This window comes from Glycine max, chromosome 19 (genome assembly GCF_000004515.6).
Source record: "Glycine max cultivar Williams 82 chromosome 19, Glycine_max_v4.0, whole genome shotgun sequence".
Taxonomy (NCBI): domain Eukaryota; kingdom Viridiplantae; phylum Streptophyta; class Magnoliopsida; order Fabales; family Fabaceae; genus Glycine; species Glycine max.
Genome location: NC_038255.2, coordinates 1,758,820 through 1,785,051, shown reverse-complemented (window position 1 = coordinate 1,785,051; position 26,232 = coordinate 1,758,820). Strand labels below are relative to the sequence as shown.

At 32.0% G+C, this 26,232-nt stretch overlaps 2 protein-coding genes across 3 annotated transcripts in view; both read left to right on the top strand.

The window, feature by feature from the left end:
• The first annotated feature begins 1,494 nt into the window (after positions 1-1,494).
• LOC100798134 (glucose-6-phosphate isomerase, cytosolic) lies at positions 1,495-15,241 on the top strand. The gene is made up of 24 exons (XM_003554145.5): positions 1,495-1,753; positions 3,381-3,456; positions 3,535-3,611; positions 3,799-3,880; positions 4,009-4,056; positions 4,313-4,468; positions 4,542-4,638; positions 4,802-4,844; positions 5,065-5,132; positions 5,236-5,320; positions 5,557-5,605; positions 5,752-5,824; positions 5,975-6,035; positions 6,652-6,718; positions 7,266-7,322; positions 7,416-7,469; positions 7,567-7,695; positions 8,340-8,403; positions 8,487-8,560; positions 13,735-13,788; positions 13,875-13,943; positions 14,218-14,307; positions 14,505-14,612; positions 14,954-15,241. The coding sequence occupies exons 2-24, from the start codon at positions 3,406-3,408 to the stop codon at positions 15,002-15,004; spliced, it is 1,707 nt and encodes a 568-aa protein (XP_003554193.1). The 5' UTR covers positions 1,495-1,753; positions 3,381-3,405; the 3' UTR covers positions 15,005-15,241.
• Positions 15,242-20,224: 4,983 nt separating this feature from the next.
• The window catches only part of LOC100809847 (uncharacterized), a 6,761-nt gene continuing 753 nt past the window's right edge, over positions 20,225-26,232 (top strand). Inside the window, exons 1-3 of one of the 2 annotated variants that reach the window (XR_419721.4) lie at positions 20,225-20,376; positions 21,049-21,225; positions 24,633-26,005. Coding sequence is in view for 1 of the 2 variants with exons in the window: in XM_003554818.5 (XP_003554866.1) it covers positions 20,275-20,376; positions 21,049-21,225; positions 24,633-25,955 (1,602 nt within the window). In the remaining variant the exon portion in view is untranslated. The remainder of the gene's footprint in view (positions 20,377-21,048; positions 21,226-24,632; positions 26,006-26,232) is intronic. The other variant, XM_003554818.5, reaches the window with a different exon arrangement.

Here is a 26,232-nt window from a genome sequence, read left to right as displayed (position 1 = left end):
GTGAGATTAATTAAACGTAACTCATATCTTAAAAGAACATGAGTTTGATTTTCACCATAAATGTAAAGATCTTATTGGTGTGTAATTTGTAAGCGCTCTTTAAATTTTAAGACCTAATCAATTCTTAGACCTAATTTATTTAAACTTTTATATGTTAGTAAAAAAATGTGAGGATGATTAGTAGTTGATGATATTTTGTATTAAAAAAAGAAAGAACTATAATTATCCATATATATATATATATATATATATATATATATATATATTTGTTTTTATATGTTGCATACGCATTTTATTGAATTTTAATGTATATTTTTATTACTCTTTGTACAAATCTATTGATTGATCATAGTAGATTGAAGATTGTGCCCGCCAGAAATTGAAAATTTATTGATGGCAAATGGTAACTACATATTTGGTTTGTAGTTGAAAATGTTGGAGCACATATTTCAATTCAAATTCAATGGATAAAAATAAAATAAATATAAAGTAAGAATCATGATCCATTGACAAAATTATTTTTGTTTCAAACACTGAATCAATTTGTTTAAACTTATTTATTGAAAAAATAGTTTGTTTTAATAAAATAAATAACTTTTTAGTTTTTTTAGTATGATTGTCTAAACTATTTATACTTAAAAAATGATTTTTTCCCTTAATTTAAGAAAGAAATTCTTATCTGCTTACTAAAAAATTGTTTTTTAAATCTTTTTTTTTTATAATTTTAAACAAGCTGACCCATAAATTTTGCAACCGATCCTCAGGCGTGCTTTAAATCTCGGAGAGACTTCATTTCTATGCATACTTGAAGATCATGATTTTGATGAGATTTTAAGAATTTAATTAGAAATAAAAATTATAGTATAAATATTTTTTTACATTATTAGTTAATCATAAATGACCATATTTAACAATAATTATTTTAAATAAATTCATATTTATATTTAGTTAATACTATTATTTTTTATATATTAATATATCAAAATCCCTCTAAATTTTTATCAAAATTAATCTCATATTTTATTAAAACTTTTAAATTTATATTTTAATTAAAAATATAAATTTAAAAGTTTTAAAAATACTCTGTCTTTTGGTCTTGCTTATAAAAAACAAGTTATATAATGTGAAATATGAGAAATTATTAGGTAATGATCATGAATGAGATAGTGATCTTAAATCACTTAATAATTTCTCATAAAATACATGATCACTTATTATTGTAAAAAAGATGGGAGGCAATGATCTGCATTACAGTTAACTTGAAAATTTTTTCGTCTCTCTTAATAGTGTTATCTTTTTTTATCGGATCATATACCATTGGTGTCTCACAATTCACTCAATTAAGATTAATCTCACTCCGGATGGATAATCTAAGAAAATTTTACCCACCAATAAAATCAAATACAATATTACTTGAAATAAGATGAGTTAAATAAGTAAAAAAAATCTTTAAATTGATTACAGCAATGTGAGACACACAAACTTGATACTAGCCGTCACTCTGTATTATGGTTGTATCTGTGTGCCATCACGAGTTTTAAGGTCCATTCCCGTGAGCTTGAAAAAATGCAATTCCGTCCACAGAACTTGAATATTTCTCACACAATATTGCTTAAGAAAAAAAAAAAAGAACTATTCTCAACTTCCAACCCACCTTTGCTTTTTTGTGATCGCCACCATCTTTTTACCTTCCAAAAACCACATTCTAAGACACCCCATTTTCATTTCTTGCCAAAGCAGCTTCCTTTTTCAGGTTTGGAACCAAACCCATTTCTCTGTTTTCACGCTTATTGCCAATACAATAATGTCACGTCTCTGAATGCTCTGGCTATCATTTGCAGCATTGAACTTTTTTTTGAAACAGAGTCCCCTGCATCTGCATGTTCTTCAGTGTTGTTTTTTTAGTTTTCATGGGTGTTCTGTTAATTTGATGTTTTTTTATTACTTATTTGTGATTTGACTTTTGAGGGTATGCATTTGTTGTTTTGTTCTTGGTTTTTTCAGTTATTCATTTGGTATTTGGCATCTGTTGTGTGTGTGTGTGTGTGTGATTCTTATCAATGCATATTTTGATTCAATTGGGTTGGATTAGGTTATAAAACTTCATTTGGGCTTGTGTTATGTTCTGTTTAGTGGTGGAAATTTCTTTTAGAAATTTATGTTCATAGTTTTCCCTGTAATAACTTAGGACGTAGAAGATTAAAACATGAGTGATTCAGTAGATTAGTATTCTTATATGTCCATTCATGCAGTACTTCATTGTGCATTATATATAAGGACTCTACTGCATATATAAGGTCCCTCTTATTAGGTATTTATTCAGAAAGCCAGGTGTTGGTTGCGTGGCTAGTGCTTGACTAAATGCTTAAATGGACCTGATTCAAAATTTGGTTGCTGACTGCGCTTGTTCTTTCGCTTTCAATAGAAGTTAATTTGCTGAATTAGTAGCTAAAAACTGCTTTGTCATGTTGCTTGTTAATTGTTGGCCTAAAGAAGCTTGGTTCTGTGTTAAATGAGCTTAGCCTTTGAATAATCTTTGGCTCCTTTACCATAGGTTAGTTCTTTCATCATGCCGGAAATTGCACGAATGCTACAGCCTGGCCTCATAATAGGAGGCTATTATTTAATGAATTAAATCATGATAATTTTGTGTACCAGAAGAGAATCACGATGGCTTTCTGTTAGAAAATTATTTATTTCTCATGAATCAATATTTATGCTATAAAAGTATATAGATTCCTGCCAAATAGAATTGCTTGGAATAAGGATCTTTTGTTTTGTACAGTTGCTTTTGTTTTATTTAGTAATGTTATTATACTTATCCTATCAGCTAAGCTTAAAATTCTTTTTTTTTCCCTCTTAATTTTTATGGGATTCTATCCTTGGAATTTATTTTCCTTACACAGATGGAAGACAATAGAATTATCATTCTTGGAATAAGAATCTTACGTAAAGTTGGTTTTGTCTCATGTACTTATACATGCCTTCCAGCTTAAAATTATAACTTTGACAGTTTATTTTATTTTAATATTTTTAGGCAGTCTGTCTCAGGCATTCATTTTCTTTCAACAGATGGAAGCCTATATTGAGTTTTCAATTTCATACTTGTTATTATTGCATACTATATAGTGTATACATATGTATAATTTTAGAGACTCTGATTCACTTATGACATGTTAAAACTACGTGGCTATTATATGCTCTGAAGTTCTTTAAAGTAGAGGTTTCCACATATATTTTATTGTTGTTTTTCTTTATCTGCAAGGTTTTCTTCATGCTTTATTGGATGAAGAAAAGTAAACTTGTAGGATTGTGATAAGAAATTGTTCAAAGAAAATTGGATTAATAACATAATTTATTGGGGAAACTTCTTGGTGCAGGAAAATCTATCAATCATAATTCCAAATGGCTTCGTCTACTCTCATCTGTGACACTCAGCAATGGAAGGAGTTAAAGGTGACAAACAATTACTTCTTATATATTTATAATGCAGAAATAGTGAAACATTCTATTAATTGCATCTCCTTCGTGCAGGCTCATGCTGAGGATGTAGAAAAGACTCATTTACGTGATTTATTGAGCGATGATGAGAGATCCCAGTCAATGGTGGTGTATGACACTTGCTATATGAAGCTCTATAATCTTACAATATGTTATATTCTTTTATAGCTGTAACAATAAAATCAGGAGATTGCCATTTTAGGATTTGAAAATACTTTATGCTAAAAAAGTTGGGCCAATACTAATGTGATTGAAATGTGTTGATGTATAACCTTCTGACTTTTGCATTCTTTGAAGTGAATTTGATGGAATTCTATTGGACTACTCAAGGCAGCAAGCCACTCTTGAAACAAGGGAAAAACTCTTCAAATTGGCAGAGGTCAGTTCACTCCTTCTAGGTATTTGGACAACTTGGTGGCCCTCAGGCATGTCCTCCAGGGAAAAAAAGGGTTCATTATCAAACTGAAATGCAATCATCTGATAATTATATGTCTGGATGTGATGTAGGTTGCATCCCTCAAGCAAAAGATAAACCAGATGTACAATGGGGAGTATGTAAGTGCCTGTATACTGATCCAATGAGTTGTACATATGCTCATGGCATACTCACCTGCATTTTAAAATTTTTGCTCCATTTGTAATAAAGGTGTTAACTCTCTACTATAGTTTTATTAAATGGTTTCTGAAATTCCTGCCTCTACTTTGGGAAACCTTGTAGTACATAAGGGTAGATATGGAATATATTGTGGAATCAATTGCTTCATTTTCTGAATTATCTCATTTTATTTTGTAATTTTTCTTGGACTTTCAGATAAACAGCACTGAAAATAGATCAGTACTTCATGTAGCTCTTCGTGCTCCAAGAGATGCTGTTATACAGAGTGATGGAAACAATGTTGTCCCAGATGTTTGGAATGTTCTGGACAAGATCCAGGAGTTCTCTGAGCGGGTCCGCAGTGGATCTTGGGTAATATACTATCCTGTCTTTGTATATGGACATTGTTGAACTTGAGTTGAGAGTATAAATTATATTTTTGTAGGTTGGAGCTACAGGAAAGGAATTGAAGGATGTTGTTGCCGTTGGTATTGGTGGCAGTTTCTTAGGTCCATTATTTGTGCACACAGCTCTTCAAACAGGTTACTGATGTTTTCTAGTTTCTTGGTGACATTCACATTATCCGCTTTTCTTCTCCTTATATTTGTAGACTTTTTTTAGTACAAATGTATATGAACACAAGAAGCATGAATGTCATCTTCTAGCAAGTAGAAGTGCTGAATATGTTTTTATAACATCTTACAGATCCTGAAGCAATTGAATCTGCAAGAGGGCGTCAGCTACGCTTGTAAGTATCCAATATCGCTTTGGTTTTTGAAGTCTGGTTTGTTGCCATCTAATTCTAAGTAAACTACATGAATCTGTCTATACAAGCTACTCTTGATCTCCCCCACTCCCCTCTTTTTTTTATTTTATTTTATCTCATATAATGGTGACATGATCAACCTCTTCAGTATATTCAACTTATCACAAAATCAACCTCTTCCTTTATATGCTTGTATGTGCAGTCTTGCAAATGTTGATCCAATTGATGTTGCTAGAAACATCACAGGATTAAATCCTGAAACAACCCTAGGTACACAAGTATTTTGACTTTCCTTTTTTACTTGATATTTGACTTAAGAGACTGGGATTCCATCTTGTGTGCTTTACTGTTGGAATTCTTTTTATTTTTGTAGTGGTGATTGTTTCAAAGACTTTTACGACCGCCGAAACCATGTTGAATGCCCGAACACTCAGGGAATGGATTTCTAATGCTCTAGGGTAAGTGAAGATAAAAACTATTTTTTTCAAGAATAATAGTATAATGATGATTCTGATTCTTTCATTTTATGTAGGGGCCTGCTCAATAGAATCTGGGGCCTATACCTTTTAGACTTTAGTATTATGAACATTATGCCCCCATCCCCTGATTTCTTCAAAATATATTCATAGTTATGTAAAAACGGAAATGTTAAATGGAATTTGAAGACTGGCTGATCATTCCATTTTACCTTCAGGCCCTTAGCAGTTGCAAAACATATGGTGGCAGTCAGTACCAATCTCACAGTATGGCCATTTGTTCTTTCTTCTTTTGCTTAGTTCATTGAGCTTTGTTAAAAATTCTTTGTATGATTTCTGTGCATAGGCATATATAAATTATTCAAGGCTGAGTCTATAGTTATCTTTTACTGTTGTCTTAATTTCTGATGCAGCTTGTGGAAGAGTTTGGCATTGATCCCAATAATGTTTTTGCATTTTGGGACTGGGTTGGTGGCCGATATAGTGGTAATTTTTTTTCCTTGCATACATATATCCTTTCTAGATCCCACTTGGTAGGAGCCTTATGCACTAAGCTGCCCTTTTTTTGAATAAGAGTAGTCATTTGAATTATTGAAGACGTTTGATTTTGGCTATTATTTGTTATGTTGCTTACAGTCTGCAGTGCTGTTGGAGTATTGCCTTTATCCCTACAATATGGTTTCTCAGTAATTGAGAAGTATGTGATTTATTATTGCCGTGATTCTATAGCAGGAATTTCTTTTAATTGATAATGGTCTTAGCTTCAGCCTAATTTATTTTAAGTATATTGTTTCCACTTATTGTTTAATGCACTCTAGCAAGGTTGTATTGCCTATATCACTTCAGTTTTTGAGTAAAAAATAGAAAAAAGGGAATTAGAGAAAGGAAAATATATATGTCCCTGATTTCTTGATTTATCATATGCTCTTATGCATATGCTCTTCCTGATTTCTTGATTTATCATAAGAAAAGGATAAAGGATATATATGTCCCTGAATCTGTATTCAGATAGTGTTTTAATCTTCACAGTATTTCTAAAATGCAATCAAATCTTGTCGAAAAAAACCCAAATTGTAACAACAGCTAATTCATGTATAATGCCTCCAGTGCTCCTATATTTTCTTTATGCAATTAGAGAAAGGAAAATATGGTGTTCTCTTGGTTAGTAGCTTTAATTAGACGACTGTAAAGAATCATCCATCTATTCATTTTATTTTATTTTTTTATCTTTTTTGGATTCTATTTGATAGAATGGGTATCCTTTCTTGTGCATATGTTTGGTTTGTATATGATGTCATGTTTCTTTTGTGAAGGTTTTTAAAGGGAGCTTCCAGCATTGATCAACATATGTATTCAGAACCATTTGAAAGAAATCTACCTGTAAGAATCCCTGTACTAACCTGTGTCCTTTGGTGTTTCCTTTGTACCGGTGGATTTCCTGCATATGTTGGACTAAATTTTAAGCCAATATTTGTTTTAACCTAGTGGCCTGAAAGTAATTATCATGAACTAACTCACCCTCACACCTAAAAGATTAAGCTATTAGGTGGAAGTCCAAGATTGTTTTTTATTGTAACTGTAATAATGTCTTACAGAGGAGTCCAACATCAATTGGAAGAAAGAATATTTGTTTGACTTATCTTTCTTAATAATGCTCTTCCTATTTATTAAATTTCTATTTTCTCTTTCTCATGGTCTCCCTTAGACCTACTTTCCCTCTCCCTCCCTCCCTCTCTCTCTCTACTTAAGGCTTCCTTGACCTTGTCTCATGAACAATTCTTTGCACCCAAAATTTGAATTGGCTTTCATGATTTGAAAACTACTCTCACCTTCCTTCTCTCAAGGATTATGCATCTATCTGGTATTAGAGATGCTTCTTTAGCAAGTGCAAGGTGAGATGTTTAATAACATTGTGTCAATTGGCCAGGTGCTTTTGGGAATGTTGAGTGTATGGAATGTCTCATTTCTTGGATATCCTGCCCGGGTGAGTACCTCATGTTTTGTTCTATTCAAAAACTTATGTTTCTTTACTATTAACCTATCATTTTCAATAACTGAAACTTCTGGTTCACACTAGGCTATCTTACCCTATTCTCAAGCCCTGGAGAAATTTGCCCCACACATTCAACAGGTATGTTTATTATTGCCTTGCGATTAAATGCTCATACATTGTTTAATGTTTTTTTCCTCTCTCTTTGTTCTTATAGTTTAGTGTATGTTCAAATTAGGTTAGCATGGAAAGTAATGGCAAGGGTGTTTCAATTGATGGTGTTCCACTACCATTTGAGGCTGGTGAAATTGATTTCGGTGAACCAGGAACAAATGGGCAGCACAGTTTTTATCAACTTATACACCAGGTGAGATACAGATAGTGATATTTGTGTTGTAATTCATATTTGAATTCTAGTTTGTGCAGTTTGCATGCTAATGCTTAGTCAAAATCTAATAATTATGGTTGATGAGGACATAAGTCCATGCAGAAATAGCCTAAATGGGTGGCAATTTTTTTTATATATTATTGAATAACATTGAAGAATTTCTACAATCTTTTTTGTTATTTAGGATTTGGTAGAGGGGTCAATCTTACCTCTTAGAATTTGAGGTTAAGAGCCCAAGTGCCTAATTCTACCCCACAAAATCAGTTTGTAAGATGAGAATTGCCCAAACTTTAGAAGTTCTATTAAGCCATATGTATAGTCGATGAGGGACTAAACCACCACCCTTGAGACTACAATTAAGGCAACCTCCAAAGAGGTTGCAACTAAGGCAGGCTAGGGGTGACCACAATTAAGGTGGCTTTCCAACAATACCAAAAGTGGATTTCAATCTTTAAGCTTATTTCTTTGATTTGCTCAAGTACCATGTAGCCTGATAACAATCATTCTCTGATATGTGCCTTCCAATCTGCTCATTAATTCAGCATAGATGCTACATTTATCTCTTTAGTATGAATGAATTTTGTTGTGAAATAACACATCTATCTCCATCTTCTAATTTGTAGGGACGCGTTATTCCTTGTGATTTTATTGGAGTTGTGAAAAGTCAGCAACCTGTTTATTTGAGTGGTAAATATGGCTGGTTTGAAGTTTACACTCTGGTTATTTGTGTTTGACACATCCAGTTTATAATTCATGCACTTTCTGTGCAGGTGAGGTTGTGAGCAACCATGATGAGCTAATGTCAAACTTTTTTGCACAACCAGATGCCCTTGCCTATGGGAAGGTACATGTGCAGTTTCTCTTATCTAATTCATGTTTAATAAACTAACCGAATGGAGCCCTTCCATATGGTAAGGTATTATTCTATCCTATATAGGGATTAAGTAGCCTGATTTCTTGTCCCTTCTCAAGATATAAAGTAGAAAAGAAAAGAAAATGAATCATAAAACAATGAACATGATCAAATTCATGCTTATTTTTGGGTTGCTGATGGCGGAAAAGTGTCAATAGTGAACATATACTCGCCATGTGATGTAGCTTTGAAAAGAAATTTGTGGGAGCAAGTTAGACATATAAGGAGTGCAAATTTGGGAGGCCTATGGTGTATATTAGGATATTTTAATAATATTAGAAGAGCATTTGAAAGAGTAGGTGTATGTCAGAGGGTGCAAGATGAGAATATTATGAGGGAATTTATTGAATGGATTGCAGAACTAGAGGTTGAGGATGTGTCTTGTGTGGGGCGAAAATTCACCTGGTATAGACCAAATGGGACAGCCAAGAGTAGACTGGACAAAATTCTTATATTTGCAGAATGGCTTACCAAATGGCAAGGTAGCACTCGGTTTATCATGGATCGCAATTTCTCAGACCATTGCCCAATTCTGTTGAGATCCACATTTGCTGATTAGGGCCCGAAGCCGTTTCAGGTTCTAGATTGTTGGTTTAAGGATAAATCCTTCAAGAAGGTAGTCCGTGACTATGGGAGATGAGTAAGATAGCAGCACAACGTACCCCGTAGATTGTCAGAATGGCTATACTCGTGGATGATAAAGACTTCCGCTCGAGGGGGAGACTACCATGTAGAAGAGACTCACACTTGAGGGGGAGATGTGTTGGGTTACAAGTGTGAGGTGAAGTCCCACATTGGGTAGAAGTGGAAAGGTTAAGCACCATATAAGTGAGGAGACCCATAAACTTGAGCCTTAAGGTTTTGGGTTAGAGTGTGGTGTCAGGTCTCCTTATGTGGTGGCTCATGGTCCACAGGTGTACCCCTCGAATCTCCCCAACAGCGAACTCTGTAAATGGTTGGGGAGGTTTTATGTTAAAAGAAAAGATCAAGGGTCTTAAGCAGAGGTTTAAAGAATGGAATAAGACTTACTTTGGCGATAGCAGAAATTAAGAAGAATAGAGATGGAGTTGAACAAGCTGGAAAAAGAAGGGGATGACAGACAACTGAATGAACAAGAAATTAAATTGCAGAAGTAACTGCAGGAGGAACTATGGGTAGCAACACACTCAAATGAATCCATTCTGAGGCAAAAGGTAAGGACTAGTTGGATCAAGGAAAGGGATTGTAATTCTCGGTTCTTCCACTTGATTGTAAACTGGAAATGTAGATTTAATATGGTTAGAGGAGTGCTTGCTGATGGGTGTTGGATAGAAGAGGCAAGCAAGGTCAAAGAGGAAATTAGACAGTTTTTCAAGAGGAGATTTGAGGAGTCTGAGTGGGAGAGGCCTAGAATAGATGGGGTCAGATTTCAGTCCATTGGCCAGCAAGATAATGACCTCCTGGTGGCACGTTTCGATGAGAAAGAAGTGAGGGATGCAGTATGGGAATGTGGTAGTGCCAAGAGCCCTGGACCAGATGGAATAAATTTCAAGTTTATCAAGGAATTCTGGGATGTTATCAAATATGATTTGCTCCGATTTTTGGATGAATTCTATGTCAATGAAGTTTATCCGAAGGGGAGCAATGCATCATTCTTAGCTTTGATACCCAAGGTCCTTGATCCCCATAGCCTCAATGAATACAGGTCTATCTCATTAATATGTTGCATGTATAAAATTGTGGCTAAACTATTATCTAGAAGGCTGAAGAAGGTGCTACCAACCATGATAGATGAATGTCAAACTGCTTTCATAGAGGGTAGACACATGCTACATAGCGTGGTAATAGCCAATGAAGTCATCGAAGAAGCAAAAAGATGTAATAAAAGATGCCTTGTGTTTAAAGTTAATTATGAAAAGACATATGACTCAGTCTGTTGAGATTTTCTATTATATATGATGAGGCGGACGGGATTTTGTTTCAAATGGATTACATGGATTGAAGGTTGTCTGAAATCAGCTTCTATTTCCATATTGGTTAATGGGAGCCCAACAACGGAGTTCACTCCCCAAAGAGTGCTCAGGCAAGGGGACCCATTAGCCCCGTTCCTGTTCAATATTGTAGTAGAGGGCCTAGTTGGTTTGATGAGAGAAGCTCAGGAGAAGAACCTATTTGATGGCTTTAAAGTAGACAGAAATAATGTGGAAATCAGTATATTACAGTTCGCAGATGATACGGTCTTCTTTGGGTCAGCATCAATGGCAAATGTAAGAGTAATCAAGGTGATTCTAAGGAGCTTTGAATTGGTATCGGGACTAAAGATAAATTTTGTCAAAAGAAGCTTTGGAGCAATTGGGATGTCTAAGTAGTGGCTGAACAGAGTTGCCAGTTTTATAAATTGCAGAGTGTTGTCAGTACCCTTTTCCTTACTTGGGTATCCCTATTGGAGCAAACCCAAGGCGTAGTGAGATTTGAAATCCAATAGTCAGGAGATGTGAGAGAAAATTGTCAAAATGGAAACAAAAATAATTTTCTTTCAGGGGATGGGTGACTTTGATTAAGTCAGTCCTAAACTTGATCCCCAATTACTTCTTTTCTTTTTTCAGGGCTCTGAAAAAGGTGGTGGCAGGTTAGTGAGGCTGCAGTGTTGGTTCTTGTGGGGAGGGCACTCGGACCAGAAGATCGCATGGATGAATTGGGGATCAGTCTGTCTAGCAAAGGAGAAAGATGGCTTGGGCATCAGAGATTTGGTGAAATTCAATTTTTGATTACTTGGAAAATGGCGCTGGAATTTGTTTCACCGTCAAGGAGAATTGTGGGCACAAGTGTTGGACTCAAAAATATGGAGGGTGGAGGAATTTGGATGTGACAAGAAGGACTAACAAAGAGTCCCTCTGGTGGTGGGATTTGAGTTTCATCTATAATTCGACCGAGGGGAGTTGGTTTAAAAGCGGGTCTAAATGGAAAATTGGGTGTGGATCAAAGGTGATGTTTTGGGAAGACGGGTGGAAGGATGATGGGATCTCGTTGATGGAGAAGTACCCAAGATTGTACAATATTTCACAACAACAAAATCAATATATCCAGCAGATGAGGACGACATCAGGTACAAGGTGAGAATGACAGCTCTAATGGAGGAGATTTTTTCTAGAGGGTGAAATAGACATGGTTGCAAAATTTATGGAGGATATAGAAGGCCTTATTGTACAAATGCAGCGACAAGATGTCTGGAGGTGGAAGGGAGACTCGGGTGGGGGACATGCAGTGGGGAGTGCCTACAGGCTGCTTGATAGGCACTCAGCAGATAAGAATCAGGACGCAGTGTTCACTACACTATGAAAGTTAAAAATTTCAAGTAAAGCTTGATTTTTTGCTTGGAGATTAATTTGGGACAGACTACCAACAAAGAGTAACTTGAGAAGTAGGAATGTGGAAATCAGCGACGTTAGTTGTCCATTCTGCAGTAATCATGTCGAGGATGCATCTCACTTATTTTCAGCTGTATTAAAATCATGCCGCTATGGTGGGAATTGATGTCTTGGTTAAACATAGCGGGTGTATTCCCGAAAATTCCGAGGGATCATTTCCTCCAACATCCATACTGCAATTTGAAGGGTATTAGGCTACAGTGGTGGCAGATTTGGTGGATCTCCCTGACATGGTGTATTTGGCACCATAGAAATAAGATTTTCTTCTCAAGTGACAGCTTCAAAGGTCACAAGTTGATGGAGGATGCTCTATTCTTCTGCTGGTCATGGCTTAAAAATCTGGAAAAAGGATTTGACATCCTATTCTGTTGGGGAGATTCAAGGGGTACACCTGTGGACCACGAGCCACCACATAAGGAAACTTGACACCACACTCTAACCCAAAACCTTAAGGCTCAGGTTTATGGGTTTTCTCTTCGCTTATATGGTGCTCAACCTCTCCACTTCTACCCGATGTGGGACTTCACTTCATACTTGTAACCCAACACATCTCCTCCTCAAGTGTGAGTCTCTTCCACATGGTAGCCTCCCGGCTCTGATACCAATTGTTGGGGAGATTCGAGGGGTACACATGTAGACCACAAGCTACCACATAAGGAAACCTGACAACACACTTTAACCCAAAACCTTAAGGCTCAGGTTTATGAGTCTTCTCCTCACTTATATAGCGCTCAACCTCTCCACTTCTACCCGATGTGGGACTTCACCTCACACTTGTAACCCAACACATTCCACTACTGGTCTAGCAAAATCAGGGATGGGTTCTGTGCTCCGGGGGGGATTAGCTTATAAATATTTTATGGTTGGGTGCCTAGCTTACAGTCAAATCTATGGTTGCCTAATTCTTGCTGTACTGCATGTATTAGGTCACCATAGCTTTGCATAGTATGGTGCTATTGTATATACAATAGTACCTCTTGTACTGTACTTAACATTATATATAATATAATCATACTTTTGCTGATAAAAAAAAATGCATGCTTATTTTTAATAATGGAAAATTGGAAATTAAATTAAAATGGTCGTTGCACTAACAGAAACAGGATTCTTGATGTTAGTATCTTTAAGATAATTATTGTTTTGTCCAAAAATCAGGCTTTAGCCCACACTTGATCCAAGGCAGAGAGAATGATGGTGTTTGGTGTGATGTATTTGCAGAAGATACTCTGGCAACCAGGTTATAGGTGACAGTAGGAGGATAAAATTTGTGGGAGAAAATTCCTCGAGTGTTTTAGTTTTTATTTATAGTGGAGATAATTTGCTTGAGGATCCAAGCAATCCATTTAGGAGATAGAGATCCCTTTGATTTATCCTAAATAGTTGATTGGGGATGTGATCCTCTTGTTATTGCCTTCTTGTCTAGAAGATATGGTAACTACTTTGGGCTGAGGTTGATAATTACATGGTTTTTGATTCTTTGGCCACAGTGGACCAAGGGCCGAAATCCAGTTTAGAAAGAACAATTTTCATGTTATAAGCATTCTTCTCATAGACGGTGGGACACAGGAGTGAACAGCAGATATCCTATGTTGGGATGTTTTTGGCAGCTGTTTTCTATATTTTTCATGCATTCTTTTAACTTCTTTTGAGGCTTATAATTTATTAATTATAACTTACAATCAATCATTTTTTTAACAGACCGCTGAACAATTGCAAAAGGAGAATGTTCCTCCACATCTTGTGCCACACAAGGTAGTTTCCCTTCTGTTTCTATGCTACTTAATGATTTATAATTATAGAATCAGTAGTCCCCTTACAGTGCATTCTGCATGCTGCAGACATTCTCAGGCAACCGACCTTCTCTCAGCCTTCTGCTTCCATCATTGAATGCTTATAATATTGGACAGGTTTGAACTTTGAAGACCATTTCACTTATTATGATTAATAATTTGAAAGGAAATAGTTCGTCGTGTTGGAAGGAATTTAAATTTTTCAGTGTCTTCGTTCTGTTTAAATATCCTTCTCCCTCCCTTGGATCTCACCTCTCAATAGAAGACACTGATGTTCCAATGAAATGTGAATTTTTACATGTTTTGAGCAGTATATACTAATGATTTTCTTTAATGAGGCTGTGCAAATTTACTTTTTTGCACTAATATCAGCTCCTATCTGCTTTCCCAGTTGTTGGCAATCTATGAACACAGAGTTGCTGTAGAAGGTTTTATTTGGGGCATCAATTCTTTTGACCAGTGGGGAGTGGAGCTTGGGAAGGTATGTATTTGATAGGTGACCCTTTAATCCTTTATGTTCTTGCTCCTTTCCTTTGTACAGAAATATGCTGTTATGATTGTCAATTTCTGATGAGGTTTTCATTTCATACGTGCATTTTTTAAATTTGACTTTAGCTTTCACCTTTGTTTGCTGAATTTCAATTTCTTTGTTGTTATTGTTGCATAATGCTAATTCAGTCATTAGCCTCTCAAGTGAGAAAGCAACTTAATGCATCTCGCACAAAAGGAGAACCGGTTCAAGGCTTTAACTTCAGTACTACTGCTATGTTGACAAGATACCTTCAGGTATGCCATATCCGAATTCTGTTCCAAGAAGAATTAAGATTTTTTTTTTAATTGTAATATATGTTGTTGAAACTGAACCTTGTTTTCCAATTCTTTATCTAGTAAATATTTTATCTAAAACAAGGACAAAGCCTTTTCCTTCTAAGTGAGGATTCATTTATTGATCTGACAAAGACAATACAAGAGGATTAACATGGTTAAAAAATAACATGTTTTTAATGAGGATTTGTGTTTTTTAGTTGATGAGAATATTAAAAGTTAAAACCATAAGAGAATGCTATCATGCTTATGTTGCTTCACTTTTTAAGATTACTGAATTGGCTTGTTTTTTTACATGACAGGCAAGTGCAGACGTCCCGGCTGATCTTCCAACTCGCTTACCTCAGATTTAACTGTCTTTTTTGAGGAATGTTATTTTTTTTATATTTTAATTGGATCAAAGTCATCTTACAAATCTCACTCATATAAGCTGTTAAACAGCATCCTTCAAACTTTTGTTTCTGGGCTACTTATTGAGTAACTTCTAGTACATCATCCTTCAATTTTGTTTTGAAATGATGTCCTAAAAAAACCATTGCTCAATATTTTGTTGGATTTTGAAAGGCATTGTTTAATTTGTCATAAGAGTTCATGAAAGTCTCTCAATTTGTTGATGATAATTGTGTTTATGTTAATTAAGGATCAGAGTCCTCTCACGATTGTTCCAATCATGAGGGAGAAAATTATAATAACACAAAGTAGAAGTTTGGTAAGAGAAAAGTTTTTTCATACCTAAAATTACGAGAAATTATATTTTTTGGACATTAGTAAAATTTATTTGGTTGATTATTGAAAACATTGTGACAAATTAATTTGTCATAAGAATTACGTAATATTTTTACTTATTATTGTAATTATTTATCACATTAATAAGAAAAATATAATATTTTTCTGTTATTTTAATTATTTATCATATTAATAAGAATACATTCACTAGTATAAAAGTATTTTTACATCTTTATAAAATTTTGTTCTCTCATTTCATTTAAACCAAAAAAAATTTATATATCAACTAAATTAACATCTAAATTGTAATATATAGCAAAAATGATGATGTAATAGTATCACATTAACATTAATATGCTAACATGAAAACACAATACATTATTACATCTATGTTTTCATTAAATATTATATGTCAATTTAATAATCAAACAAAATTTGCACAATAAACTTTTAAAAGATTGAATTTGCAAAAATAAAATAAAATAGAAGAACCAAATTTGAAAAGGTTCTATAACATGAAGAATAAAGGTATAATTAAGTTTTTATTTTTTTATTTTACTTTATTTCTTTTTGAACCAATTAGAGTATAAGAAATTTAATATGGAATTTACCAAGGAAAAAAGATAAAACTTGGGTTCAATTAGTTAAGTATTATATATATATATATATATATATATAATTTTATTCTCTAATAGAATTTGAAATTTCACGGATATACAATGTGTCAACATTTTATTTTGAGAGTTATTAATGTAAAACTCTTATTTTAACTAGTGGATATCTCTTTACCTATTTTAACTAAAAATAAAAAAGAAAAAGAAATTAGAATTTAAAAAAAAACTAACAACATAAAAACAATGGGTAAATATTAGAAAAGAAATAATAAAAATTTAAAAACTAACAATGGATAAAATAATCTAATAAAATAGATACACCAAATAAAAATATTTGCTTTAGAATAAATTGTAGAATTATATCATAAACACTTAAAAAAACTTGTAGGCACACAATATTTTGATAATAATAATAATAATAATAATAATAATAATAATAATAATAATAATAATAATAATAATAATAATAATCTTATTGGTTTTTTTTTCGTAAATACACCTTTCTCCTATTTTTTCCCAATCTACACTACGTTCTAATTTAATTTTCAATATACATTACTTGGGACTTTCTCTCTTCTTTTTGTATTTTCTTAATTTAAAATATTATAAAATATAAATATTATATTATATGATTTTTTTAATTGGTTTTAAAATTACTTATTTATTAAATTAAATTTTATAATTTTGTTTTTTATTTTTTTAAAGAAAAAATATACAGATAAAAAAAATTGGATAAAATTGGACTACAATTTTTTAGTTACTTTGTATGTACTTTTGTAATTAAATTTATGTACTGTTGATATTTTTTTTTTGTTATGTTCGTTGATTAAAAAAATAAGAAAATTAGTTAATAGTATTAAAATAAACTAAAAAACATAGTAAAAAATAATTAATACATCTATATTATAGAATAGACATAAAATTTCAAAAGGTAGTAACTGCTATATTGAGAATATCTTTAAAAATATTTATTGAAAATATCTTTAAATAAAAATATATTGAAAATATCTTTAAAAATATTTATTTAGCAATTATTTTTGACTTAAGTGATAAGAATTGATATTTTTATTATTTATGGTTACAGATATGAAAAGAAAAGAATAAAATATTCAAAAGATACTGATAACTTCTAAATGAGTTATTTTTTATAATAAAAATATATTAAAAATATTTTTAAATATATTTAATTAGTAATTATTTTTAATGATATTTAATAATATCATTTTCTTTAAAAAATTAAAAAACAAAATTATAAAATTTAATTTAATAAATAAGTAATTTTGAAACCAATTAAAAAAATTATATAATATGATATTTATATTTTATAATATTTTAAATTAAAAAAAAACAAAAAAGAGAGAGAAAATTATAAGTAATATATATTGAGAATTAAATTACAAAGTAGTATAAATAAAAAAAGAGAAAAAATATGTATTTAGGGAAAAAAAAACTAATCTTATTAGGTAATGGTTTGGAGGCACCTCCCTCCACGTTTATGTGCCCCACCCAAGGAGCCTTCAGCAGTTGAACTACTGCCAAAACCAAAACATCATCAACATTCAAGATTGTGAGTTTTCTCCAATTTTTAAATTTGAAATTTGAAGAGGTTTAAAAAAAAAAAAAAAAGAAACAGTGGTTTCAATCTTTAAAAAGGAGAAAAAAAAACTAAAACCGAAAAGTGAAAACGACCACTACCTTTTGCAGATGCAAATAAAATGAACACTGAGATTTCGCGCCTCCCGAAAACGACGTCGAACTCTCGTCTTTAAATAAACTAACGGCAATACTTAAAACTAATTTTCAAAAACCGAATTAGAAATTCGTGTTTGGTTTGCTTTCTTGCTAAACTCCTAAATTTCCGTTTGGCTCACTTCTCAATTGTTGAAATATCATTTTCTCGTAAATGTCTCAAAACTGTGTCCGGTTTTAATTCTCTAAATTTGAAATTAACTACAAATGTTACTTTTGTTACATATAAATAGAAAAGTGCTACTTTTTTTTTTTGTTAGTAATGCATTTTTAGTCAAAATCACATAGATGATGATTTCAATAAAAAAAAAAGTAAATTTTGAGTCTCATTTTACTCAAATGAACATATAATATGTCTAGATTTGTGTTGAGAATACATATTTTTTTAGTCAATCCATGTTAAAGTGTTATAATGACATATAAATAAGAAATACTAGCTTTAGATTTAATGTGCATCCATTAATGACCATGGTATTAAAAAAAATATATAAATCAATTTTTTAAAGAGAAAATAGGATTTGCACTATTAGTGTTCTTTTAACATTTTTTATTAGAAAACATAACATTTACATCTAATAAAATTTTACCATTTAGCTACATCAAATTAACCATTAAAACTTATTTTAGATTTTTTTAAAAGTTATCTACTATCAATGTAATTTTTTTAACACTAATAGCCAATTAAGTTTCTCTATTTGGTTACATCAAATTTTATTATTTAAATTAAATTTAAAATAAAAACCTGAAAAGCCTAAAAACGAGGGTTGAGTTTTGAGATGAGGAAGTCAAAGAGATTCACCACAAAAAAATAAGGGTTAGAGTTTTCAAGAATGACTCAAAAATTATGAGGTTAGAATTTTTAGATGGAAAATTATAACAAAGGAGAGTGTCAAGAAAAAAATAATGAGTTGATTAACTTTTTTTAAAAATTTAAAATGATTAAATTCATGTAACTAAATGATTAAAATTTATTGAATATAAGTGTAAAAAGATTACACTGATCGTGTATATTTTATTTTCTCTTATTATAATTATAGATTTTTGTGTAAGATCATAATTGATGGTAAAAAATATTTAAAAGCATTTTAATATATATTTAGCGATATTTTAATAATGTAAAAAAATGTTTACATTATTTGAAATAACTCAAATAAGTAGTTTTTTTTCGAATTGCGTAAAAACTAAATAAATATAAAATATATAAAAATTATTTAATTTGATTTTTATCATTGTTTTTAAATTTGAAAATTAAAAATTAATTTAAAAAAATTCTATGTTCCCAAAAGTGTGGTTTTAGTATTTTTATTTGATTTGATTTTTACTATTTTTAATTGGTAAAGAATAATGAAATTATAAAAGTATATAAAGAAAATTTTCTTCAACATGACGAACTTTTTAATATTATTTAAAACATTATCTGTTAAAAAATACAATATTAAATTTTCTGCACTCAAATATAATTAATACAGATAAATAAAATTTTGTAAAAAATATAAATATTATTTATAATATTTGAAGGGGTTGAAAAATAAATAGCTTGTTCATGCAGAATATGAAATAATAAAACTTAATAATTTAATTTTTTAAACGACTTATGCATGTATTATATGTGATAATACCAGTATAAATGCAAACTAAATCTTTGGAATTTTTTTTACTTTACATAAATAATTATATATAAGTAAATCTTGATTGAGTTTAATATCATTCACATTAAAAAATAAAGTTTGATATCAAATTACATACTTATAAATATTCAAGTTATCTAAAATTTTAGATATATGATAATCTTGACGATGTCACATAATTTAACGATTAGATCAGTAAATTTCAAATTTCATAAAAAATATCAAGGATAGGAAATATAAAAATCTTTGATCCTTCCCCAATATATATTGTTAAAATTTTCCCATTCTTATCAAATTTGCATTGAATAAATCATAAAAAGAAAGTTGCATTCAATAAATTTAAAAATCAAAACATTCGTTTTCAACCTTAATCTGATTTAATATATTCATGAAATATAATACTTATTTGTTTTTTTTACGATATAATACTTATTTGTTAGATATGCCATTACAATTTTTCATCATTATTAAATTATATGACCATATTTATAAATATTCTTATTTTGTGAAAGGTAAGAGTACGATGTACATATTCTTTTTTCTTTTTGCATTTTATTCTTAAGTTTTTTCAATATTCCACATAACACCCAAAAAAACAAATTTAAATAACTTTGACTTTTTTGTTAAACATTCAAACAAGGACACTTTGAAAATAAAAAATAAAAATAAAAATAACTAACATAGAATGTAAATAAACAATTAGCTAAATTGTCAATTATTTTCTAAAAAAGTAAAATAATCAAATAGAAATATTTTTTTCCCTTTCAATTAAAAAATCTTGAATAAATAATACCAAAAAGAAATTGAATAAAGATAAATTAAAAATTCAAATAAAAAAGAAAAAAAATGTTAATAACTCCCCCCATAAATAACAGAAACATCATTCACACTGTTCAAGCAGCAGCAATGGAGGGAAGAGAGAGAAAATCTTCTCTCACTTCACAAACGGAACCTCTCGACTACCCTCATTCCCGTTTCTTCACTCCAATGCAACAACAACATTCTCATGTAAGTTGGGTTCTCTTCAAAATTTGAAATTTTCTTCTCAAATGAAAAAAAAAGAAGAACTAACCTAACTACCTAACGTCACCGTCACTAATTGCCATCTCCGTCACCGTTTGCGCCGTCTCCGATGACTCTGTTGTGTTTGCTGTTATTCAAACTGACCCATGTTCTCAAAATTTGAATTTTCTGCTGCTATATTGTTAGTTCTGATTTTTTGGTTCTTTTGGTTTTTATTTATATACAAAACTTAGATACAGTTTCTTAACTGTTTTTAGCCTTGTTCTCTGATTAGAATTAGAATTTGACTCTTGACAATTTGCGTGATAAAAGTTTGTATCAAAATGTCAGCTTAACTGTTTTTAGTATTGTTTTCTGATCAGAATGAAAATTTCACTCTGATGATTGTGTGATAAAGGTTTAGATTAAATGTCAGCTTAACTGTTTTTATCATTGATCTCTAATCAGAATTAAAATTTTACTTTTGACAATTTGTGTAATGGAAGTTTGTAATTTTGTATTGAATTTCCGCATGGGTTACCGATGATTCTGATTGGAGAAGAGTATGGAAAGTAGCTTTCATATTGTATCTAAGTTTGGTGTTTTGTGTATTTATGTTTATGAGATTGAGTTTTGATGATTGTGGTTCTTCTAGTAAGGGTGTGTTTGGTTGTTCAGGAAATGGTGGCTTTGAAGAAGGCATATGCGGATGTGATTCTGAATACTGTGAAGGAGGCTGCAGGTAGGGTAATGGTGGCGGAAAGGAGAGCTCTTATGTTCCAGCAGGAGCTTGCTTCATCCAAAGAAGAGGCTCTTCATATGTTAATGCGTTTGAAGCAGATGATGGATGCTAAGGTTTTATTCTGAATCCCAACTCGTGGTTGTTATGGTTCTTTGATGGCCTTTGTGTTTTTATGGTTAATGTTGTTGATGACTGTAATGATTGTAAAATTTTGTTTTTCTGTTTTAAGAATCTGCTTAGTTTAGATTTTAGTTGAATTGAAGTTGAAAGGTTTGATTTGTATTTGACAATGATGTTCTTAAAGTTAGCTAATAAGAATTGATTTTATGTGAATGGTGAAGTAGAGTCACTTTTGAAATGTAATTATGAGTATATTTTTGAAAACTTTATGGGTTACACACCTAGGATCAATTGTATGCACAGTTATCAGAATCTCACGATTCATGATTCAAATCTTATGATTCGAGACAATTCGACTACTTACTGATATTTATCCTAAGAGGAATCTTAAAAGACTTTGTATCTTATGGTACATTAATGAATCATGTAAATCTTATGATTCACAAGATTCAAGGATTCGTTACTTTTTTAGTTTTCTTTCACCAATTCTCATGAAAAAATTGAAAAGTCATATAAGTTTAAATTATTAAATGAAAAGGAATTGAGAGAACACTTCTAAACTTATCCTATTTGACTACTCCACTATTTCATTTCACTCATTTAATGCATTCACTTTATTTATATATTTAATTGCTTCAGTTCCAATCTCTACTAAAATAAAGGCTTTACAAACTCAAAATTAATATAGCTCATTCATCTGATGCTCCTAGATTTATGTTTATGTTTTTCTTAGTTATTGATCATGAATATGTGCTTTAATATGTTTTGTTTGTTGCATTTGCTATTTTTATTATTGATCATGAATCTTATTGATTCTCGATACGATTGATTCACGATTTAGAAAATGAGCCTTCCGATTCAAGATTTGCATCCTGATTCAACTTCCTTTTTATGATGTAGAATCAAGAACAATTCACTTCTCACATAATCAATATAATATAAAATGAATTATTTAGGAAGCAAGAGTAGCCAAACTCATCAACTACTATTAGAATCAATTGTTTTTGATGCAAAAGTGAATTTGATGGCAAACTAAACAAGCCCCAAGGTGATTGAGTAATGGTTTTTTTTATCCCCAACTCCACCCTCAATTTTTCAGTGTCTGCCTGCTTTGAGTTTCATTAGGAATCCGAAGGGGAATATCCTTAGGATCACATGTGATGTGCTGGTATGAGGATTTTCTTATTTGTTCAAGTGGAATTCACATGTGTATCATTTTCCAGATGAAGTGATATGTTATATCAAAATTCTTGGTTGCATTACTTTTGCGTACATCATTCTGTCTTTTAATTGACAAACTTCAAACTAGATTGTTTTTTGTTATCCTCAAAAGTCAGAATTAATTTTGTTTCTGGTAGGATGCTTTGATGTTTTCTAATGACGGTTTGGAAATGTGTCATACATACATATATCATGGTAGTTGAACTGGGATTTAAATTGTGCATCAAAGGCTCATTTTCTAAATCGTGAGTTGAATTGTATCGTGTATCATAAGATTCATGATCAATACTAAAACATAGCATATGCAACTAACAAAAACAAAAACACATATTCATGATCAATAACTAAAAAACAACTCCACGAGCATGAGATGCATGAATTCTATTAAATCTGAGTTTGTAAAGCCTTTATTTTTGTAGAATGGAATTGAAGCAATTAAATAGCTAAATAGAATACATGTAATTAAATGAGTGAGCAACAAATGAAGAAGTGGAGTAATCAAATAGTATCAGTTCAGAAGTGTTCTTTCAATTCCTTTTCAGTTAATAATTTAAAGTTATATGACTTCTCAATATTTTCATGAGAATTTGTGAAAGAAAACTAAAAAAATAACGAATCCTTAAATCTTGTAATTGTAAGATTCACATGATTCATTCATGTATCGTAAGATACAAAATCTTTTAAGATTCCTCTTAGGATACATATCGGTAAGTAGTCAAAATGTATCGAATTATAAGATTCAAATCGTGAATCGTAAGATTCGGATAACTATGATATATATTTACGATTCTATATATATATACACGAATATAGCTGATCCATCTCAGTATTAACCTCTTATCCTCTACTTGTGTTCTTCCTCCTACAGGATTTTGCTTCCCACCTTATCCATTTCTTGTGCTACTGCTAATAGGCGCAACCTTCACCTTTTTTATTTTATTAATTTACCTTGTAATCAATTTCAAATCCAGAAAAAGCAAAGCATGTATTATTTTCTAATCACCATTTTTCTTTGGCAAGTCAATGGTGTTTCACCAGAAATTTCTTAATGTAATAAGCACTCTAGAAAGACGTAGACACATTTTTAGTGAGTGTGTGTGGCTGGGGAGCAGGGAGGGGAATTTTAATAGGTTGGTTTAGGTTAAATCTGAGTGGAAGATATTAGTAAAAAATAAGTAAAATATCTACGAAAACTAAATTTTATAGGTAATGATCTCCCATTTCCATTTGGATAATAGTTTTAATGAAGTTTGAGCAAACTCATAACCTAATAAACTCTGTTGGCTTTTCTTGTTTCTCCTTTTGTATTTGAAAGTCATAAAAATCTTTATTTCTCTGCTTGTCCAGTGAGATATGTCCAGCTTCAGGTTACATATCTTTACTGGTTTGTAACTTGAACTACATGTTATGTATGGAATGAACATATTTATAAGTATGCTTACATAGTTGCACTATGTTTATAGATACTATCATTTATTGGCATTTCCCAAATAACTAAAGTCCTAAAAATTCAAATGATTGGAAAAGTGAGGGTATGCATTTCTCTACAATCTTGGGTAGTCAATCAGGACAAGAAACTATGTTATTCCCGTTAGAATCTATACAAGAACAACAACAATCAAACCTTTGTTAAATTTCAACTTAAAACCAATTGGTACTAAGCGAAGTTGTCCAACAAATATAATATATAAGTTGTTCCTCGAGAATTGAGGCAGGTGATATGAGACTTCCCAATACCCCCCCCCCCCCCCCCCTGATGCTTGCTAGAACAGGCGAGCCTACTAGAATAAGCAAGAACCAAGATGAGCTGGGCTATAGGTTCTGATATCATGTTAGATTTCAGCTTAAAACCAATTGACACTATGATTTCAGTTTAGAACCAATTGACACTAAATGAAGTTATCCAATAGATATGTAAGCTGCATCCTAAAAATTGAGGCAGGTGATCTGACAACCGTATCAAAATCTATACTTAGAAGGAAATTTTGTTTATTGCATGACTCGAATTATTGGTGTTGCTGTAGTTAGGTTTTTCATTGATGAAATAATCCGTGGATATTTGATTTGAAATACTACTCTGATTTGTCTGATGTATTTGCATTTCCCACTTTGATGTGTTTTTACTTTTTTGGTATTTTAGACCATACATTTACATAAACTAATGTTTTCTTTGTTACAGACAGCTGAAGCAGAAAAGGCATCATTGGAGCAGCAAAGAAAAATTGATGAGCTTGAAGCTCAATTGAATGAAGCTGAGGATATCGTAACAGATCTAAGGGCAGAGTTGAAGCTTGTATATCTGGAGTTAGAGACGGCAAGGAATAACCAGGTCCAGCCTTTGAATGGACAGAATGAAAAGCAAGTTGTAACTTTTCAGGAGAGTGCAAAACCTGAGATTTCAATATCCTCTCCTCATAAAGAACTTGAATGTGTAACGAGCTGTGATGTGGCAAACAAATCACTGACTATGAACGTTTTAGATAATAAGTGTTGTAATTCAAAACAACAAACTGAGCAATTGTGCATCTATAATTTGGAGGATTCTTGTGGTCATAACTCTGACTTTGCTTCCATCATCACGAGAAGCAAGGAACCTGAACTTCGCCGAAATGGATTTACTCAGAGAGTCCGTGCACTTGAAGGAAATTTGCTGGATGAAAAGCTGCTCAAGCAAGATGTACACAATCAACATTATGGTAAAAAACTCGGGATCATTGCTAAAGATAGTAATGGGCAAGTTGCAAAATATAGTGCATTGACTGAGAAAATGGAAATTAAGAAGCACGTTAAGCACCATAAAATACCAAAACGGAAGATATATTCCTATTACTGGTCTCGCTTTCTTTCTTCTTGTAAAATTCATTTAAACGACAACTGTAAATCCAGCAAAGGTGTGTGCTTTCTACCTTCTATCAAGCTTGGTGCCATTAGCAAATGGAAAAGCAAGAGGAGAAGACATAGACATTTGGGAATGAAATCTTTTGCTTTCAGGAGTTGTAAACCATCATTTTTTCTTAAGCAGTGCTCATCTGTCTGTAATAATGAAAAATGTTGTGAAGATGAATCTGGTGCAAAGATGAAGTCATTGCCACCTTTGACTGATGTAGAACCTGTGCATAGGACCATTGGTGTTACAGAAAGTATCCAGGCTGTAAATAAATTTGAGCTTGTGGAGAAGGCAATTGAGAAGGATAGCGAGTTATTAAATTTAGAAGAAAATGCTGCGCAGAATCTAACAGGTCCAAGTTCTGATATGAAAGTTGAGGGTTTTGATTTTCCATCTACAGATACTGATTTGGAAGATGCAAAAGCTTTTGAAAAAAATGATAGATCTGCCAGTCAAGTAAATGACAGTAGGCCTCTGAAGTACACATTCCAAAGGAAGCGAAAAAAAGAATCCTTGGGAAACGCAGACCAAAACATTGATTCTGAGAAGCGTACAGTGGAGAGGAGGGTGGAAGACAAACAAAATTGTGCAATAGAACTCCAAAATCTAGCATGATAGAGGAAACTTCTCCAGATAATCAGTGCCTGGATCAGGTTGTTCATCAGGTCTGTCCAATTCTTATGCATATAATAACTCTTCCTGAGATCTTATGCTGCTTGAATTAGGAGCACAAGCATAGATAATTGGATATGAGTTAAGTGTTAGTATATAACACTTAATTCATATCCAATTTTTGGCTAAATCAAAATGAAGGGGTTATCTAATAGTTTGTTGTGGATCATGAGGGCCTAGGATTAACATAATTTTCTAGCCTTCCTCATTTAAAGGCTAG

What these genes read in the sequence shown, in the direction of transcription:
- LOC100798134 (XM_003554145.5), top strand. Translation starts at nt 3,406, where the DNA reads ATGGCTTCGTCTACTCTCATCTGTGACACTCAGCAATGGAAGGAGTTA. An exon ending in CAGTCAGTACCAATCTCACA is followed by an intron (nt 5,606 to 5,751) that starts GTATGGCCATTT and finishes TTTCTGATGCAG; the next exon opens with CTTGTGGAAGAGTTTGGCAT. An exon ending in ATGCCCTTGCCTATGGGAAG is followed by an intron (nt 8,561 to 13,734) that starts GTACATGTGCAG and finishes TTTTTTTAACAG; the next exon opens with ACCGCTGAACAATTGCAAAA.